The 21,661-nt window shown below is 43.3% G+C and overlaps 1 protein-coding gene across 2 annotated transcripts in view; it reads left to right on the forward strand.

The window, feature by feature from the left end:
• The window catches only part of SEMA3E (semaphorin 3E), a 168,130-nt gene that overhangs the window by 68,757 nt on the left and 77,712 nt on the right, over positions 1–21,661 (forward strand). For both annotated transcript variants that reach the window (XM_081911731.1, XM_081911732.1), the window contains exon 2: positions 19,457–19,617. In XM_081911731.1, coding sequence (XP_081767857.1) covers positions 19,457–19,617 — 161 coding nt within the window. The remainder of the gene's footprint in view (positions 1–19,456; positions 19,618–21,661) is intronic.

Raw genomic sequence — 21,661 nt, forward strand, 5'->3', positions numbered from 1 at the left:
CCCAAACTTTTTTCAAAGAGGGCCAGATTTGATGAAGTGAACATGCATGAGGGCCTACCAAAGTTGTTGAGCTTTTTAAAAGGATTTTACCCAGGACATTGGTGCTGGAGAAGACTCTTGAGAGTCCCATGGACTGCAAGAAGATCCAACCTATCCATTCTGAAGGAAATCAGCCCTGAGTGCTCACTGGAAGGACAGATCCTGAAGCTGAGAATCCAATACTTTGGCCACCTCATGAGAAGAGAAGACTCCCTGGAAAAGAACCTGATGTTGGGAAAGATGGAGGGCACAAGGAGAAGGGAACGACAGAGGACGAGATGGTTGGATAGTGTTCTCGAAGCTACCAGCATGAGTTTGACCAAACTGTGGGAGGCAGTGGAAGACAGGAGTGCCTGGCGTGCTCTGGTCCAGGGGGTCATGAAGAGTCAGACACGACTAAACAACTAAACAACAACAACCCCAGGACATATACTGTCACAGGGGCCGGATTAAATTGACCAGTGGGTTGGATTAGGCCCTCGAAACGGGCTTTGGACATGCCTGCTCTACATCCTTTCGACAATGCAAACATTAAATTTAAATAAGAGAGATGAAAGACACAATTTACATATGTGCAATGTTTTCTTTCATATAGCGTGTTCTCAATCAAAGGAGAGCACGTGTTGCGGCTGGGGCCTGGCAAAGCACCCTGTAGTTGCCAGGCAGGATTAAAGGAAGGAGCCTGGCAAGGATTGGTGTTGGTGTTGCTGGGGCAATTTGTATGTTGCCAATTTGGGGGTGGAGATCAGAGGATATTTAAGGAAGGCCCACAGAGAGTTGCTTTCTCTTTCGCTGTGGGCATCGGATCACCCGCCCGCCCTCCCTTGTTTGGGCTTCCGCTTTGACCTTGCTATGCCTGTCATGGGGTCGTTCGCATTGGTGCGGGGGCCTGGTAGGAATTTTTCCATTTGGCTGATTAGTGTGTGCCATTTGAGTTTTGCCTACTGCGTAGCAAATCGTCACAACTTGTAAGGTTGGCGGTTAGGCATTGGTTTAAAATTGGTTGGTGGAGGGGTATGGATTGGCTGTGCCTGCCCCTCCAGAGATGCTGCTGAACGGGAATTCCGTTAAAGGAATTCAGGGACTTACCATCCTTTCGTCCAAACCCCTGGAATCGGGTTTGGGCCGTGTAAGCCCCTAGGAGCATGTGGGGAGAGCTGAGGGTCTGTGTCGCAGCTCCAGTTATCCCTAATCTTGTTCCTCCACACTGGCTTTCGCTGGAATCCGGAAGTCAGTGCTGTCCCCAAGGCGGGGGGACAGATAGTCTTAACCAATGCCTAAGCAACCACTCACAATTATGTATGCTTAATAAAGTTGTGGCCAAAATTATGCCAAAAAACCTTTAAAAAAAATTATGTGTGATGTGGGAGTTATTGGGGTGGGGTGTTTTGGGGGACCTCAGCACGCAACACTAAAGCTAGCTACCCAGAAAGCAAGTGGGCATGAAATTGTTCACAGGTATCCTTTTCTGCCCCCCCTCCCCAAAAGAAGCTTTCTGACATTTTGCATACTCCCATGCAAATCCACTAGGATTCCCTGAGGAGTTCTGAAGCATCTGCTTGTTTGGATGTCATTGCAGGAGCAGAGTTTTAATGCTCTCACTTCCAGGTGGGGGAGCAATTTGAATTTCCATTAAAGGGTGTGTTTTTTTAAATATAAAGACTCACGAAACATTTTCAGTCTATACTGGAATGTGCAGTCCGCTTCGGGCACCAACTGGTTGCATTAAAATGACTTGAAGCCCCTGGAGAAGAAAGTAGTCGGAATGTTTATAGTCCAGCTTCTGAGAGGGAGTGTAAATTGGCATGCCAGGCCAAACCGACTGACATTCCCCTGCTATTTTACAGTTAAAGGTGCAAGAACTCTGTCCTCTTCTTCCCCTCGCCTCTCCCCTCCCATGCACACAACACTTGGTTAAAACAATTTAGACTGGATAGAGTAGTGAGAATAAAGTAAATATTTAAATAAAGTAAATTTCTTGCATGTCTTTAATGGAATTCACTTAGAACCCAGTATTTCAAGAGGCATAAGCAGCATAGTATATACAGAGTATGCACATAAATGTCTATCACTGAAATATTTCCCAGTATAGAATGTGGAGAATTTGAAAAGAAGAAAAGAGGGATGGCTGTTCTTAAGAGAGAAGGTCTTCTTAAAAATTTATTCCAGGCCTATACTTATCAGCGGGGCACGCGGGTGGCGCTGTGGGTAAAACCTCAGCGCCGAGGACTTGCCGATTGCATGGTCGGTGGTTCGAATCCCCGCGGCAGGGTGAGCTCCCGTCTTTCGGTCCCAGCTCCTGCCCACCTAGCAGTTCGAAAGCACCCCTAAGTGCAAGTAGATAAATAGGTACCGCTTTATAGCGGGAAGGTAAACGGCGTTTCCATGTGCTGCGCTGGTGCCGGCTCGCCAGAGCAGCTTCGTCACGCTGGCCATGTGACCCGGAAGTGTCTTCGGACAGCGCTGGCTGAGATGAGCGCACAACCCTAGAGTCGGACACGACTGGCCCGTACGGGCAGGGGGTGGATGGAGCTGCCAGTTCTAGTTCTCTCACTTTCTTGTCTTTCCAATCTCAAATTCAGTTCTCTGCATTCTACACCAATTCATTATTTATTTATTTAAGTCATCATGGAAATCCCTCAATATTTTGGCATGAATTTCTCCCAATAAACTCATATCTATCTGCATTTTTTGACAAATGGACACATTGTTGCAAGCCGTTTCCCCATATGCACCTCTTAAGGTTATTTTCGCTAACGCCTTCATTTTTATGCATATTTTTCTCTAATGTATTATTTTCGCGCAAACATTGGTTGGAGAATTGCATACAAAAATTCGGATAAGCGCAAATTTCAAATGATAGCTGTGCTTCGCAGCTTATATTGCTTTGTATAGTGCAGATTTGATAAATTTCACTTTAAATGCTTCCTGAGTTGGATTTCTCTTCCATCCCTGCTCCCTGGTAAGCGTGTGTGGGACTTCGCAGGCTCACTGTTAAAACTGTGTTTGTGGAAGACAATCTTACTCAGGTATGAGTGATCGCCAAAGAAGAAGAACACATAGATGACATCAGGTGTGGGGCAGGTGTCCAGGACTTACCTGAAACGGCATCACATGCCAACCGGGGAGACCTGGCAGTTCTCTTGAGATAACCACAGTGGCTGCTAATTTGGGGGATTTCCCTAAAGGGCCTTTTTCTGGTGAGGGGAAAAATACTACTCATTTCTAACATATTTTTTTAAAAAAGAAAAGAAACATGCTGTCTTACTTTAGCCCTCATTAAATTTCATAGCGACCATGTGAAAACTGTGTGGGCACGAAGAATATCAAGCAAATTAGAGAACTGAAAAAGAAGAAAGAAAATTTTGTGCGGTTGCAAAGTTGATCACAATTTGCTATCGAATGTGAAAAACAGTGATAGGCATTCCTGACCCTGTCACTTGCAAGGCAGGTATTTAACTGTTTCCCCACCCACTTATTCCATGCTTGAAATTCCCTCATCCTGAAACCGCCATGGAAAATATAAATAAGAAGGCCTCAAGGATTTAAACATAACGTTCAGATTGCCCGAAGGCTTATGACTAACAGCGGCAGAAAAATTCTTTGAATCCAGAAAATATAAGCAAAATGGCTTAATTGCAATAGTGTATATACATGGCATAACACAGCATTTTGTGCAGAACATAGGGTACTTTACTGTAAAAAAAGAAAAAGAAAAATATTTTAAGTCCAGAGTATACAATAGAAGCATTTTCTAAAGGCTGCCATTTCTCTGTTTCCAAGCCAAATTAAAATTATCAGCAGTTGCTCACACCCAGTCTAAATTCATATGAAACATATAAGTCTGCTTTTGTTTGGGTTGCTATTTTATGTGTTAATTTGGCAACATGGGTTTTTCTGCCCACTCCTCCAGCACTGTTTGTGATGGCAAACGGCCTCTTCCACTAAAATAGTTTCACATTATAAAACAGCTGGCACCAGATGCATTGAATGTTTTGCTACATGCATACGTTATAATTAAAACATACACATTTTTATGGGCTGTGGTGCCTTCCCCTTCTGATCTTTGTTTGAACTGGCAGAGGAGATGGGTTATGCAATGGTGTCCGTTTAGTCTTCTTGCCATTCATGATTATATCGTCCCAATGGTCTCTACTCCAGCCAGTGACCCACAACCAATTCCCTTTAAGCCATCAAAGAAATCCATCGCAGAGTGTGAATGATATCATGGAGATTACATAAGGAAACAACCTTGCCAGACCCCTCTGAGGTCTTGATGGCAACCTACAGAAATTCTGTTCTTGGAGAAACAGGCATTAGAATAAAACATCACAAATGCAAGGCCACGCTCCTGTGCACCACTTTAATTCAGAACTGCAACTATGGTACTTGTTCCATAAAGCGCGTTCTCCAATTAAATGAGAGTGCATGTTGCGGTGTGGGCCACCGGGCCAGCCCTGTGTTGCCAGGCAGGTTAATGGATATTGCCTGGTGCATCGATTGGATGACCAGGTTGCTGGGGCAAATTGCATGTATCAGATTGGTAGGTGGGACCATAGTCTTTAAATATTGGGGCACTCTGGCTTTGCTTTCGCTTTTGCAGAGTGCATCGGATCACCCGCCCGCCCGCCCTGTGTTCTGGTTGACCTTGCTTTGCCTGTCATGGGGTCGCCTGCCTTGGTGCAGAGGCCTAGTTGGAATTTTGCCATTTGGCTGATTGGCTGGTGCCATTTGGTTTTTGCCTACTACTTAGCAATTCGTCACAACTTGTAAGGTTGCGGTTAGGCGTTGGTTATAAAAAGCTGGTGGTGGAAGGGTCAGGATAGGCTGTGCCTGCCCCTCCAATTGTGCTGAAGGGAATTCCGTTAAAGGAATCCTGGGGCTTGCCATGATTTTGTCCAATCCCTGTCATGGGACCAGGGCTGGCAAGCCTTGAGGAGCTGGTTGGGAGAGCGGCATGGGACTGACACTCAGCTCAACTGATCCCCAACATTGACTTTCCCTTCTACTGGCTTCCGATTAGTGTTCGGAATGTCAGTTCTGTCCCAGGCATGGGGACAGATAGTCATAACCAATGTCTAAACAACCACTCACAGATTTTGTATTTTAATAAAGATGTGGCCAAAATAGTGCCCAAAAACCAAAACTAAAATTACGTGTGATGTGTGAAATTATTTTGAGGGGTGGCCAGGGGACCTACACACGCAACAAGGATAAAGGTGGTCTAATCTTGTGGCTGCCACATGCAAGAAGCCACTTTAGATCTTTCTATGTGGCGGTCTTACGTTGTGGATGTCAGGTGTGCATGCAGGAGCCAGGCCCTGGGACCAATAGGACTCTGCAAGACTGGGGCCTTTCTAAGTTTGTTCTGAAGAGGCAAGGTGCGGTCACACAGATGAGGCTGATTGGTAACTCACTGTTAAGTTGTGGGTGAACATATCAGACGACACAGCGATTCTTCAAACAGCTCTTGTTTATTCACAGGCCAGGGCAGAACTGAACTGAAGGGTTCAGCCAGCCTGCTTATATAGAGCTCCAGTACAACGTTACTGTAACAACTTTCTAAAACTATCCAGTCACTGAACGTCACTTTCGATCCCTTATCGAAACTATCTACAGTATCCCCCTGCTGGCCCAGGGTGAGAACTTCAGTACATAACACTCACAGCACCTAGTGGTCAGAGCCGGGAAGGGATATAAGGTCAGCATTTTCCCTTCGGCTCTTTGCCACAGCAACATGTTCCATGCCTTGCTGCGTTTGACTCCTTGCCTCTTGATCCTTGGATCCTTGGCTTCTGGACTCTGACCCTTGGACTTTTGGCTTTCTGACTCCTGGCTTCTGGACTCCCGTTCCTGCTCCCCCGGTCCCGACGTCCCCAGCCGGGACTTTGATCACCTGTGAACCGGACCGTGACAGTGGAGTGCTGCATCATGCCAGTGCAAATTTGGGGTCTAGGGTTTGGTTATGCTTAGGGCTATCACTTACATTGTTTTAAAAATGCAGTAACAATGGCGGACCTTTGCATCTCAAATTTCAGTGGCATCCTGTGTGACGTCAACATTTGGCACACACAGAGCCTCTCGTCTTCCATTCAACATCATAGATGTGGTATCCCTGATCAGTGGCGTAGCAAGGTCAGGTGGTACCCGGTGCGGGAAATTTCTTGTCACCCCCTCCCACATTGAAATCTTGTTGGACTCCCAAGAGACTACGATCTACTCACAGTATAAAAAGACTTGTTTTGATCTACCCATTGTCATTGCCAGAAGTTTTTGAGCTTTTTCTAGGTAAGGGTTGACAAAAGTTGTTGAGCCATTTTGGGGTTACAAAGTTTGGATCCTGAGTTGAGGGAACTTCCCTCCTTCCCTCCACCCTTTGTTTGTTTGTTTGTTTGTTTGTTTGTTTGCATGCCTCCTTCCCGTCCTCTCCCTGCCTGCCTGCCTGCCTGCCTCCTCCAGCAGCCAGGGAGTGCAGGGCTGTCAAAACGAAGGGGGAATGGGGGAAGGCAGCCGTCGGCTCGGGATAGGCGGGAGTTGCAGGTGGGCAGCACGCCGAATGTTACCTTCCTCGGAGATAACACCTGGGGCGGCGTCCCCACTGCCCCCACCTTGCTCCGCCCCTGTCCCTGAGGCTCCGGACCCAGAGCGACCGAACCAGTTAGGCTCCCCGACATCCACCTCTAGTGATAGCTACATTCCATGCAACTTTGAAAACTACTGGAATCAGAGGGTAGAGGATTGCATCGTTTTCTTCCAATGCTGACCGTGCATTGGATGAGGGCTGGAGAGATCCAGCTTCAAATCCCCACTCAGTCATGCAGCTCTCTGTGAGCCTAACCTACCACAGAGAGTTGTTGTAAAGATAAATTTCATAAATCGTTTAACCCTGTGGCTGGCCCTCATTGTTGTGGTTGGCGCCCATCTGTCTTGAGAGACAACAGAGAGTGCCTCCCCCGGTGAAGTCAAACCACTGCATTACAAAGGACTGAAGAGCACTGGTGGAGGAGGAGGAGTGGGGGGGAGCGCACTGCCCCCAGCAGCGCGATCCCAGTGGGGTGCCATCGCAGCTCCCCCCCCGCTCATGCTTGGCACCATGCCCCCAGGATGCGCGCCATGCCCCTGTGGGCAGTGCATCTCACCCCCAGGACGTGTGCCAGCCCCGCTCCTGCCTGCCTTCTGCCCCTAGGTGCCAGAGCATGAAGCTCCGCCACTGCTGAAGTGACCTCGTGTGGTGTAGTGGTTAAGAGCGGTAGTCTCGTAATCTGGGGAACCGGGTTCGCATCTCCGCTCCTCCACATGCAGCTGCTGGGTGACCTTGGGCCAGTCACACTTCTCTGAAGTCTCTCAGTCCCACTCACCTCACAGAGTGTTTGTTGTGGGGGAGGAAAGGAAAGGAGAATGTTAGCCGCTTTGAGACTCCTGAAGGGGAGTGAAAGGCGGGATATCAAATCCAAACTCTTCTTCTTCTACCTTCCCAGGTTGCAAGCCTGGGCCCTGTGTCTGGAGGTCCAGGGCTGCCCTGACAACAAGACACAGACACCCCAGCCTCGCTGGAGTGATCCAAAGGAAAGGAAAGCAATATATTTGGCATGCCCAGCAGGAAGGAAGACAGCAAGAGCCTCTGTCCAGGAGGTTTAGCTGTCAAGGGTACTACAAACGTTCACTTGTCCCTGCTAACTAAATGTGTACTATATTAATCAATGTACTTCTATTGCAAAGCTTCTGTCCACAAAAAAGCAGACGTGGCAGAGCTCCCTGCTTTGTGCACTTCGCTATGTGTGAAGTAGATGAATGGATGCATGAAGTACTTAAAAGATCTAAGCTCTGATAGGAAACACAAAGGAAGCCAGCCTCAAACAACTTCCAGCTAAAACCCAGTGATGGAAGCTAAAACATTCCGTGTTTGTTTTCTTAAGCAGCCCTGAGCTTGGGCAATGCTGAGTCTATAATTAGAGATTGTTGGCTCCAAGTACAAAAAGTCTGGGCACATATGTACCACCAGGTTTTTTCTATACCTAGGACTCGGCTACACACCTTCAAATAAAACGTTTTAAATATGTTGTAAAGTACAATATACAAATGTGACACTAGATGGAGATAGTGAGCTATGCAAAATTCAATGTATTTTTCAAAATGTTTTTGTTTTGTTTTTTTGTTTTTTAAAAAGCCTTTTCACAGCATTTTTTAATATAGATTCCACCCTAGTTTCTGAAAGGTTAGCATCTGTGATGCATTGCAATTGCTTATGGCGACTACAGCTGCATTGCCCAGTGAATGTATCATTTTATTTATCATACTTTTATCCACATTAAGGCAGTGCATGGAATTTATCCTCACAAACACACCTATTACATATGCTGACAGGCCTATGCAACTGTATAAAATTTTCTGGAGTAGTCAAGTTATTTAATGATTGTTCTGTACTGCTCTTAATTGTTTTTCATGTTGCTGTACACCACCTGATGTGTCGCAAGAGGACAGTATGTAAATATAAGAGCAAATAGTCCCATTCAGTTGTGTGTCTATCGGGTCTCCCTTGTGAAATCTGTTGAACCGTGACTATAGAATCTGGGCTCCATGTAGACTAACAATGATGATGTTGTTGTTGTTGTTAATTAAATTTGCTATTGGCTTTATCTTGCCCAGGACAACCCAAAGAAACTTACATCCAATCAACCAAATAACTAACAAGACCACAAAGATACATTAAAACCAAGAGGAAAGAGAAATACATTAAAAACATCCCACCCACTTCTAAAAGGCCATAGTTAGCTAAAGGCCAAAGGGGAAAGTTTTCACCTGGCACCTAAAGATTTGCAGTGAAGGTGCCAGGTGAGCCTTCCTGGGGAGAGCATTCCACCGCTGTAGACAAGGCCCATTCTAGAAGATGGTCGTCCTCTGGGCAGACTGACAGGAACTCAGGTTTTCCTACAGGACCATTGTTCCCATAGCAGACTCCTCAACTTGTGGTCCAGAAAGGCACAGGAAGCTGCCTTGTACTAAGTCAGTTGGTACTATTCATCAGTTTTCCTCTATGGGCACAGCAGTCACTCTGGAGCCCAAATTCTGGCAAGCTTTCTGACGCTGAGGATACATTGCCTCTGGAGAAGGTGGTAGGGGGCTGCTTGGTGCAAAAACAAGGAGCTATCTTAACACTCGGCAGACCACAGTGAATGGCTGGAGGCGTCACAAGTTGCATATGAAGCAACTACTCTTTAATTTGCTGTAGGAAATTTTGTGGGGACCATTCAAGTGTATCTGCACACGGCTTCATGGTAGATGGCTTCAAACTGCACACTAAAGAAAGCTGTTTCCAACTGAGCCTGCTCCTGTACTCATTGTTTTAGATTGTTTAACCTCAATCCTTAACAATACTACAATATATCACTAAATTTTGTTTTGGGCGTGAGTGTACTTATTGCGGAAGGCCCCACATACTGCCTCAGACATTCCTTCAGAGCCCTAATTTCAAAGTATGTTTCTTCCAGTCCTTACTTAAGTTAAATTATAATGTGATCTTATAGGCGAGACTATTCAGCTATGCAAGTGGTTAAAAAACATAATGAGTCATGCTTAACAATTCTGTTATTAAAGTTGAGAAGGAAGAAATCTAAATCTAACAGAAAAGCAGTGACTTCCAGACTTTAAATGCTGGAGTCTTTGAAATTCTACACATACACGGGATGAGGCAGGTATTCAAGATGTGTGGAGTTTGAAATGAATGAAGGTGATTTTGTTTTGAGTTGGGGCCAATGTCCTTCAATCTGAGCCTGACTCAAAGTGGGGCTTGCTCCCCAACCTCTGCAAAAGGATATCCTGGTTGATGATACTGAAAGCTGCCAAGAGATCAAGGAGGATCAACAGGGTCACACTCCCCCTTCTCTCTCCTGACAAGCACAGGTCGCCCAAGGTGGTTTCAGAGATGCCCAAACTGAATGAAATGGATCCCCAAAAACAGCCTCAGCCAAACTGCCTGGATCTGGTTGGCAGCCACCCTCTCAAGAACCTTGCCCAGGAAGGGGATGTATTCATAACCAGCATATATTTAGAGCTTCCAGTGCCTTCAGCTTCAAAAGAGCTATGTAGAAGCTTTCAGTGGGATGATGCATGTGTGTGAGTGTCTGTATCCAGTGGCATAGCGTGGGGGGTGCAGGGGGGGCCGGCCACACCGGGCGCAACATCGGGGGTTAGGGTTAAGGTGCGCAAATCCACGGGTTAGGGGGCGCAAATCCACGGGTTAGGGGGTGCAAATTACTTGCCTTGCCCCGGGTGCTGACAACCCACGCTACGCCACTGCCTGTATCTTACTTTTCATAAATCAAATAAATGGGGGTGGTTCAGCACAGAGAATATATGGATCAAGGTCAAATCTTGCCTCTGCTATGAACTCACAGGGGAATCTTAGGTAAGCCACTCACAGCATCCGCAATGTGGATTATGGTAATTTTGCTGGTGGTAAAATCTCAGATGTACTGAACATATTATGAAACATTATATACCCACTTAATGGGCTATGCATACTCACTGTTAAAACAGAATATTGCACTTGGTCAATCCAGATTTTCTGTCAAGAGCAGCCAAATTATACAGCCTATATAAATTATAAAAACTTGTATGCTTTCCCTACTCCCATTGTGCTGAACATGAGAAGGGCAAGGATTTTAAAGAATCATCGCAAACCACTGGAAAACTGGTTCAGCCTCTTCTTTAGCTTTTGAGATTTCAGCTGCCACAGAAACTTGCTTTAAAAGGGGGGGGGGACAGAACGGAACAAAAAGCTAAGATTCTCAGTAAGCTGCAGCTGATTGGTACTATTCATCTGTTTTCCTCTATGGGCATAGCAGTCACTCTGGAGCCCAAATTCCTGTGGAACTGCATCACAATAAAGTAGGACTCTGGAGGGAGTGTGTGTGTGCAAATAACGTGCTAATAAATGAGACTTGTGAAAATTCACAATCTGATTTAGCTGGATTTTGCTAATGATGGTGTGCTTGTGTGCATCTAGAATTCCTGCTGATACTCTGCAGAAACTCTGAACGTGCAAAGAAGGCGCTTATTGGGACAGTACATAACAATATAGCAATTTGTATCAACTGTCACGTTTCGCAGGCTGCATGAGATAGGAAACATGTGGCCTTATCCCGTGCAAATCAGTAAATCCCTGCACATTGGGATGAGTGGCGCCTTTCCAGTTGTTAACGCCAACTGAAAAACGCTGCCCCTGTACTGTTCTTGAAAACTGTATCAGTCCAAGATCCTGCTGCTCCACGTGGGATGGATTGATCCTAGTAGCGATGAGAACTTTCTTTTTACCACATCATTTATTAACTGTTTATATTTTCTGATTCTGGACTCAATTTGTCACTTTGCATTCTTCAACGGATATGCCATATTCCCCCCCCCCATCCCCAGTTTTAATGGCACAACTTGAAATCTATGGGTTTCTATGGGAGGGGAAATGTGCTTTTTTGTTGCTGTTCCATTAGTTTCTCTGCCCCCTCCTTTTCCTTGTCAGTACAATGCTGCTTTTGTGTTGTTATTCCTTTAGATGTTTTGGGATCAAGATAGCTTTACATGAGCTGCCAGTCACATGCCATGCTAGCCTGTGGACTGAACGCCCAGTGTAACTCTCCAGGGATAGATTGCTTCTATCCATTATTTCAAAGGAAATTCAATTTAAACATCATTCCGAAGACCAACCCTCCCTGCCCCCACCTCTTCAAATTCGGCATCTTCATTTTAAATGAAGGCAGCAGATACCTTTTCTGTCAAAACACTGTAGGAAGAATTCCACTCTGTCTCAACTGGTAATAAGCGTGTAGTGACTGGTACACCTTAATAAACCAACGTCCCTAAGGACCTGTCTGTCTGTGGCTGATCAGAAGAAATACGTTGCTTTATTTGAACCACGTGTGCTTTCTAAAACATAATGATCCATGATTTCAACTACTAAAATGATTTTAATTTGATGTGCATTATAAAATATTCGTAACCACACTGCTGCCAGATAGAAAGAGCATTGTATCGTTCCACATTCCGGACTGCTTAAAAGTTTCCATGACCTTTTGACAGGGAAAGTATTGGAGACTCGCATTGAAGTATTGAATGCCTATTCATTTTACAATCTACATGTTGAACAGGGGGCAATGAGATAGGTGTGCTAGTTTGCAAAGCAGTACCTAAGTTCCCCCAAAGTACCATGTTTAGTGACCTTCAAGTTTTGGCATAGGCAAACCTTTAGACCAGGCATAGGCAAACTCAGCCCTCCAGATGTTTTGGGACTACAATTCTGCAGTCCCAAAACATCTGGAGGGCCGAGTTTGCCTATGCCTGGTCTAAAGGTTGCTGAAGCATTCACTCATTTCCCCAAATTCCCCCCTCTCCCAAATTTTCCCATTCAAGACTCAGGGAGGTTTTGATGATGTTCAAAATAGTTTACTCATTTCCCTGATGTTCCCTGATACCAAGGTGAGGGATTCTACGGAATGCAGATAGAATTGATAAGAATAATGATCTGTTGTGACCTTCTTGTGTTTTGCTGCATTGCACACACACCCCTCCTTTGTCTTCCTTCTCCTCCTTCTTTCTTTTTTCTTTTTTCTTTCCCATAATGGCTTATGTTCTATGCCATGTACTTTGATATTTTTTGTAGTTATTTAGCCTTTTCCATTATTATTATCAAGGATTTTTCTTTTGTATTTTTGGTTGTTTATATTTATTTGTATTTGTTTAAAGCAAGATAAAAATAAAACAAAATAGTTTACTCAGTGTGTATTAATAAATCACCAAGAACTCAAGGACTAATGAGAGGCATTGACTCTGGTGAAAGCTTTTGGAGAATAAGTGGTTGATCAGAGAAAAATATAAACATTTTCCCAAAAAAAGGTTTCATTATTATGATTGTTTTTAACATACAAGTAAAACAGTAAACTATGACAATACAAGCAAACATTGGTGTACAGTGTCTGTTATATTACAGCTCTGGACCAGGTGTTGGTTTTTAAATTAAAGCTCCTGGTTAACAGGATTGCATTTTGTTTTTCTGGAAGCAATTAACATGGAAATGATCACTAAGCTTCCAGTAGATTACACTAGATTTTCAGAAGACACTTTTATGTTGTGTAAAACACCACGTAAGGAAATGTCAGGAAGACAGAATACGCTGCTGTCTGAATGTTCATGACTAGACAAATGGTGGCTTGCTTGTATGAATTCATTTCTCGGGCATTACTTCAAAGTTTTCATTGGAGTCAGTTCATGTGATTAGCTGATACATATGACCCAGAACTGTGATGGGGCTAAAAGCTCTTGGCATTGAACTTTTCTGTAGAGGTACTGCCCTATTCTACGAAGGCAGGTCACTGTGGAGCAGCCACCAAGGAAGGCATCCTGCTTAAGTTGACCATGATGTTCAGATAGTGTACAAAGAAGTGTTCTCTTACTCATTTCCAAGATTAGTGTGGCAGTGTTGCTGGCTGATTTTATAGGTATATCATATCCTCTTCTCCATAATGTTGTGATCCCTCGGTGGGGAGGCTAAAACTCAGTGGCACAGCATGTGACTTTGCAATGAGGAAGGTCTCGGGCTCACTTTCCACCTTAATTTAAAGGATCTTGGATAGCAGGGCTGGGAGGTTCCTCAGCCCAAGACCCTGAAGAGCTACTCCCAGTTAGAGGAAATAATACTGGATCTGGGTGGGTCAACTGTCTGACTTGGCGTAAGGGAACATCACATGTTCCAGTTTAGACAATTCTTGGAAATTTGCTTCTCTGAATTATTAGTGTGACACAGTCTCAGCCCCACAAATCTGACCCAGTTGTACAGTTGACATCAAGTACATTGCTGACAGGGAGATTGTCTATCACATATTGATGTCAATAGGAATTTTGATTTGGCAGAACAATGGGAATCTCTATTATCTAGTCTCAAAATCTTCAACCTTTCATCTGTGTGGAGATTATGAGTTGTAAGACTCTGATATATAGATATATAGATGATAGATAGATGATAGATAGATGATAGATAGATAGATAGATGATAGGTAGATGATAGATAGATAGATAGATAGATGATAGATGATAGATAGATAGATAGATAGATATAGATAGATAGATAGATAGATAGATAGATAGATAGATGATAGATAGATAGATGATAGATAGATAGATAGATAGATAGATAGATAGATAGATAGATAGATAGATAGATAGATGAGATAGATAGATAGATAGATAGATAGATAGATAGATAGATAGATAGATAGATAGATAGATGATAGATGATAGATAGATAGATAGATAGATAGATAGATAGAGATAGATAGATAGACAGACATAGATGATAGATAGATGATAGATAGATAGATAGATAGATGATAGATAGATAGATAGATAGATAGATAGATAGATAGATAGATAGATAGATGATAGATAGATGATAGATAGATAGATATAGATAGATAGATAGATAGATAGATAGATAGATAGATAGATAGATAGATAGATAGATAGATGATAGATAGATATAGATATTCTAAAATGCAAAAGAACCCTCCCAAACAGTAAAATTTATGCCCACCCTCACTCCCTTTTTAAAAAAATGTCTCTTTCAAGTTTGTTTTTTGAGAAGAGACCACCAATAAAATGGTTAACATTTTAATGCTGTTCTCTTCCAAAAAAATCTGAAGGACGATTGAAAAAGGATACTAGAGAACTTGTTTGTTTCAATATTAGATTAGGGATTTTATTAGATTATAATTACCAGTTTGTTATTGAATTAGTTTATTTGAAAGGGTGCTCATTTATTTGTTTGGAGAGGAACCTGTTCCTAAGGCTAAATTGTAAAATCTGAAGCTATACAAGTTGCTTAATGTTCATATGTGGAGTTTCTGCCCCACCCCCTTTGATGGAAACTCCAATCTCCCAGTGGAAACCTGGGAGGGGAAGCAAACACCATAATTCTTTGTGATCATGAACTTTGGTTTCAGTAGGATTATAAAAAGACTCCTGCCATAGATCTTGGCAGGTTTGTTATGTTTTATATTTCCATTGTTAAGATCTAAAAACAGATCAGTTTCAATGACACTAGCTGAATTTGATATGTGTTCACAAAGGAGCATAAACCAAGTTCTTATAGGAGATGACAGAGGAAAAATTAGGAAAATAATTTCAGTCATACAGAGCCGCTTAAAAATCTAGACAGGCTGTAACCAATTTTACAGTGTAGATGTGTCTCGTGTTTTTACAGCCTTTTGGATTCTGTGCGGTAATAGCAACCAGATCCAACTGAGAAGGGGAAATGTAAACCACTCTGTCTTGCTTGTCTTCAGGATGGCTCCAGTTAAAAAAAAAAAAGTGTCCAATCTTTTCTTTTCTTTTTTAAAGTGTGAGGATAAATTTCTGAACTTCATGAAACACTTAACCTGCTCTAAGAACAATAACCACTCTATTTAACTTCAGATGTTGACTTGTCTTTATGAATTACAATTTGCTTTTGCACCTCCAGTTTATGGCATGGGAATGCTTTAAAATAAAGCGCAACTTTGAACAATTCTGCATGCCCGCGGACGAGATCGCTTGAGGTATCTGGTCCATTTCCACTTTCTGGTGAAATCTACAAAGAGACATTGTACTGTCCCTTCCACACACACACACACACACACCCCACACCCCTGGTGGCATGAGCAGCAGGGCTGCATAGACAACAATTCTCCATCAGGCCTTGCAACCACTGGCCAGGGGGTTGGGTTGTCATCTAATTTTGCTCCCCCTCCAAACAAGAAGTCTTTCTGTCTTCCCCACACACCTGACTATGTCTATCATTTTTTCAAAAGGCGTTTTTTGCATTCTCTCCTCCAGCAGGTACCAAGAAACGTAGACAAATTAAATGTCTTGGTAGCCTGCCAACATCCTGACAAATATTCCCAGGTTTAAGAATGGCAGGAAATCCATTTGACAGCCCTTTCCTAAATTGATAGTTGAAGACACGAGATGCCCGTTAGATGGTCTGCTCACATTACATGAACTTTGTAGATTATTACATTATACAGTCTGGGATATTATTGCTTGGGACATATGGTAACGTGGACCGTTGCTCCATAAAGAAATCATGAAAGGGGTGCCTTGCATATTGATGAGTTCAAAATGCCGCTCACCAGTGCTCCACATCTGGAAGGCATCTTTCTTGAAGGATGCTCCATATAATTACTTGAGATTGAGGAAGATTTCACAAGAGGTTAGAAAATGTGTGAAGTAGGTCTGCTTGTGCAAACGATATACTCTGTAAAATCTTTCACCTGTCTGTCTGTCAGAAATGTCTTCACAGCTCTGACCGGAATATCAACTAGGTGTACAATAGATAATGACTGAGGTGCCTTCTACTGAAAAACTGTCAGGGGTCATACGATTCACTGTTCTAAGAGAATTTTTTTTTTCATTTTGGTGCTAACTTCAGTCACCTTTCTATAAAGTTTCCCACTGCGTGACCAGGCGGCGACAACTCCAGTCCCCAGGGATCATAAGGAAGGAATAAAGACTCTGACAACATTATATGGAATTAAAATTAGGCCACAACTTTATTGAACTTCTGAATGTAGGAAGACCTTGGCTTAGGCCTTGAGCGTGTGTCCCTCCCAGCCCCCCAGCGGGGGGAACTGGGGCTCATCAGGGTAAATGGGATATGGGGGTGCACTGCCAGACGTAAGTGTAGCAGGCAGCCCAGCCCATATCCCTGCACGCAGGGTAGTTCACAGACAACCTTTCAATGTATGGCCAATGACACCCATATATATAACCCCTTTAAGAGGGGGACCCTGGAATCACCACCGCAGGGGGGTGAGTCACCAGTTCACGCCCCCCCTGCCATATAGGGAAGAAAAAAACTAAAGGATTCCACCCAAGGCCATAACCACCCAAGTTGTGACGAATTCCTACGGGGAAGACAAAACCTGCCAATGCAGGAAAATGTCTTCCCAGTTCTTCAACAGCAACTAGTCAAAGACCATAGCAGCACCCGGTAAGCAGGAAAAGAAAACTTAACCTGCAAACAATAAAACATTAAACAAAGGGAGGGGAGGGAGGGTGAATCTCCAGAGCCGACTGCCTGGCTATTGTCGGCTCCACCTCCTATTTATAAATGGGGCTGGCCCCACCTCCCAGCGAGAAACTTGATTACTGAGGCTGGGCATGAACCTCCAAAGCTAACACTTTGCCAGTAAGCTCCCTGGGAACTGTAGCACCATGAGTGATCCCGCACTATACAATGTATAGTGTGAGTGCTCATTATTAAAATGAAATATGTTGTCAGTTTTCACACTTACTTGAGACTAAGAAAGCCAGTGTGGTGTAGTGGTTGAGAGCAGTGGACTCATAATCTGGTGAACTGGGTTCGATTCCCCACTCCTCCACATGCAGCTGCTGGGTGACCTTGGGCTAGTCACACTTCTTTGAAGTCTCTCAGCCTCACTCACCTCACAGAGTGTTTGTTGTGGGGGAGGAAGGGAAAGGAGAATGTTAGCTGCTTTGAGACTCCTTAAAGGGAGTGAAAGGCGGGATATCAAATTCAAACACTAAGAGTAACCTGTATCTGCTTAAATACACATTGAATCAAACTGGGAGAAAAATATTGTTTTCCCCTCATGTGTTTCAGCTGAGAACCTGTTTTACTTTCAGTGCAAAGCATTGGCCATGAGATCCTTTTTGCTTGTGATGAATTGGTGCTATTGAAAAATGAACATCAAAATGTACTAAGATTCCGTAAAAAATGTACTAAGGGATGCTGAATATTGTAAATATTTATGCACGGCCTATTGTGTCTGGTCACATGAGAACAGGACTGAAAAGTCTCTGCTAGAGCTCTCTCACCCAACAGTACTTACCACAAACCTGAAGCCAGGAATCCAGTAATTCTCCTTTTTATTTAATCTAGTATTTTTCTTTTAGCCAAAGTTCAAAAGCCAACTGGTTTGAATTTTTGAACAGGGGGTGAGCCTCAAGATGGGTCCTGTGGAAACTAGCTTTCCCCCTTCCTTCTAGAAGGTTTCTCACCTGAGATCTTAGTTCTTTCCCCAAAGATATTCAGAAGGAAGCTAAAATCCTTAAACATCTCTTGAGTAGTTCCAGAACATTCATACCTTAAAGATGAGGCTGATGAAGCATCTCCTTTCTCCTGCAAGCTTTTCTCGCCTCCAGCTAATGTTCTCCTGTCCCTAGTGCACAAGTGTAAGCTTGCTCGAGAGGAAAGAGTAGATTGGAAAACAATCTCATGTTAGGTTGAGCTGGGCCAAGTGTCATTGACTTGGAAGGCTTCAAGAACACACAAGTTAGGAAGGAGGTCAGGGTTTCTCTTAACTAAGAACAGCAATAGGACATCTATGACAGAACCCAGGTATAGCTAAGGTTTAGTACCTCTTAGTGACCAATCTGTATGATGACATTATCTACACCATCACCCATCACTTGAGATCTCTCTTTCTATATTTGAAATTGTGTGCTTCTAAGCTCCAACCTTTGCTCCATCAGACATCAGACCTGATGGTGTGGTAGTGTATTTTTAGTCACCACATATATTTATATACCCTTTTGCCCAAAGGCTAATGCATAAAATACATCAATCAATACAATATCAAACAGCAGAAGCAGTCTACATGTCTAAGGTTCACAAGAACTTGCAGCTTTTTATGGCAATGGTTCTGAAGTAGAAACTGTTTTGATCATTTTCCAAGGCTGCAAAAGAAATGGCCTTGCTTTTTCATCCTTGCCAACATGAGGTTGACAGGTTCAAGACATAACCATAAGACTAGAATGCATATTTTTGAATAATAGTCACCAAAGATATCACAGCAATGGTTACACCTCTTGGAGACATGGGCATGGCTTGTAGTATCTTGTAGTATCTTTATTATGGCATCTTTGGTGGTTGTAGGGTGTGTGTTTTCTGAGAAGAATTTAATTTAGGATATATAATCTACAAATCTATATTGTTAGTCCTGTAGTAAGTGTCAGCATATAATTGTGTACAAAATCTAGCTATCCGGGTATAAACTTGTTAGGCATTAGACAATTTATGTCAGGACAATACAGCTGTATATCTCTGGCAAGTAGAAAGATGAAAGAGGACTTTCAATTGATTTAAGCTAACCTTTCTGATTTTTTCTAAAGATATCTTTCTTGAAAAAAGAAGACTCTCCTTATTGTGTGAGTGTACGAGTGATGTATTGAGAAGCAATATTGAATTGGAAAGCTCTTCACTCAGCCTTCCTTTAAGGTTCAGGGAATTCAAAAATGAAAACCTAGGTATTCCATAAAGTTAAAAGCTTGGGAAGATCTGACTGTCCCAGAACCATCTTCCTAATTTCCCAAGGGAATATGAGTGTAAGGCTTTTCAGCACTTATAATGTACACTTTGTTTGTGTTTCAGAGCTCTGGGATTTGAACAGAACATCAGTCTTCCATAGTCCATCTGGATACCTCGGCCTTCATGTAATGCTTCTGGATGAGTATCAAGACCGGCTCTTTGTGGGAGGAAAGAACCTGGTATATTCTCTCAGCTTAGACCGAGTCAGTGAAAATTACAGAGAGGTATATATGCTACAGTAATAGCAAGACATTCTTTATAATGTCTTATATAATGTCTCTCTCTCTTTCTTTCTATTGTGGAGCAGGAAGGAGGCTGGCTTACCAAATGGAATACAAGGGGCACAATACTCTGGGAGCACCATTTGAGCAAGCTCATTCCAAAATGTCCACTTCAATGAGGCCTTATGCTGGATAATTGACCTTTAAAGCCCTTTGTGGTCCAGACCTTTAAAGCCCTTTGTGGCTTAGGGTCCTCGTATCTATGGGACCACCTCTCCTGGTATGCCCCACAGAGGATATTAAGGTCCATGAATAACCATAGTTTAGAGGTCCCGGGCCCTAAGGAAGTCAGACTATCCTCCACCAGGGCCAGGGCCTTTTCAGTGGGTGGAATGCTCTGTCCCATGAGACTAGGGCCCTTCAGGATTTAACCTCCTTCCGCCGGGCCTGTAAGACAGAGCTATTCCGCCTGGGCTTTAATTTGAATTCAGCCTGATTTTTTATTTCCCTTCTCTTTCCTCCCCCTCCCCTTTTATGAACAGCACCCGCTCTGAGATCCCACAGCTAATTCTCCACTGGCCTCCTCGCTGGCCCACGTCGGACCAATTCAACCAGCTAGCCCTGGGGATTATCTAACTGATTTTAGATTTTTATTGTTATTCATGTTTTTATACCGTATTTTATGCTGCTTTTATAATTAAGTGTTTTAAAATATTTTAAATTTGTTGTTAGCCGCCCTGAGCCCAGTTTTTGAATGGGGAAGGAAGGGGTATAAATTTTAAAAATACTATTATTATTATTATTATTATTATTATTATTATTAATTTCCTCATGTGCCGAGATCTTACCTTGAATGTAACACATAACTGGGGTAACTGAAAGGGACTGTACATAATTTTTCTCTTTATTTGGCATTCACTTCTTGCATTTACTTTGAGTGCACAGTTTCTCGTGGGTTCATTTGTGCAGTCTCTTGCCTCTCTGTTCCTCTGTCTCTTAGTAGATAAAGTTGCCACTAAATTCAGTTGTGTACATGCTCCCATTCACTCTGCATCCGTGGCTCCCACTGCTGATTTATAAAGCAGTTATGTATGATGTCGGCCACTATCCGTATCTATCCTGTATCTATCCTGCCGTGTTTTGATACATATCCGCCCCAAGCCAGCTTCAATCCAAACTAAGAGAAAGAATGACCTGTCTGCGTTTTAAGCCACAAATGTTTGTGCAAGCTTAAGGAAGGAAGGATTGCTTTGTGCTGGAGGTAGAGAGTGGGACGTGGGTGGCGTTGTGGGTCACAGAGCCTAGGACTTGCCGATCAGAAGGTCAGTGGTTAAAATCCCCGCAACGGGGTGAGCTCCTGTTGCTCGGTCCCTGCTCCTGCCAATCTAGCAGTTCAAAAGCACGTCAAAGTGCAAGTAGATAAATAGGTACCGCTCCAGCGGGAAGGTAAACAGTGTTTCCGTGCGCTGCTCTGCTTTGCTAGAAGTGGCTTAGTCATGCTGGCCACATGACCCGGAAGCTGTACGCCGGCTCCCTCGGCCAATAAAGCGAGATGAGCATCGCAACCCCAGAATCAGTCACGACTGGACCTAATGGTCAGGGGTCCCTTTACCTTACCTAGAGATTGGTAGAGATGTAACAAAAATAACCAAAGTTACATGCCATTTGACATGAAACCTCAAAGATGTTAGATCTGAGGTTTTGCTTTCATTTGACATCTTTCACCTTTCTACCACCACTTGAAAATTGGATGGGTGTCCTTCCAGCTTGTTGGAGACTTCAGAAGCTCTACTGCCATCTCTTGCCTGTGACTTTTAGCTCAGCTTGGGAAATGACAAATGTTACACCACTTACATGCCAGCAGTGGGGAATCCACCTATTTTGTGAATTATCTTTTTTTAAAGCCTGACCACTTTCATCTGCATCAATTCAAAGCATCTACAGCACATCTAAAGAAGCAGCTTTATCTGATTATATAATTTCAGGGTGATAAGAAGGTGTCGCAAACCCTCAAGAGGTGTCCATATACGTTTATCTCAATAGGAAA

This window comes from Podarcis melisellensis, assembly GCF_964234715.1.
Source record: "Podarcis melisellensis genome assembly, chromosome: 5".
Classification (NCBI taxonomy): Eukaryota; Metazoa; Chordata; class Lepidosauria; order Squamata; family Lacertidae; genus Podarcis; species Podarcis melisellensis.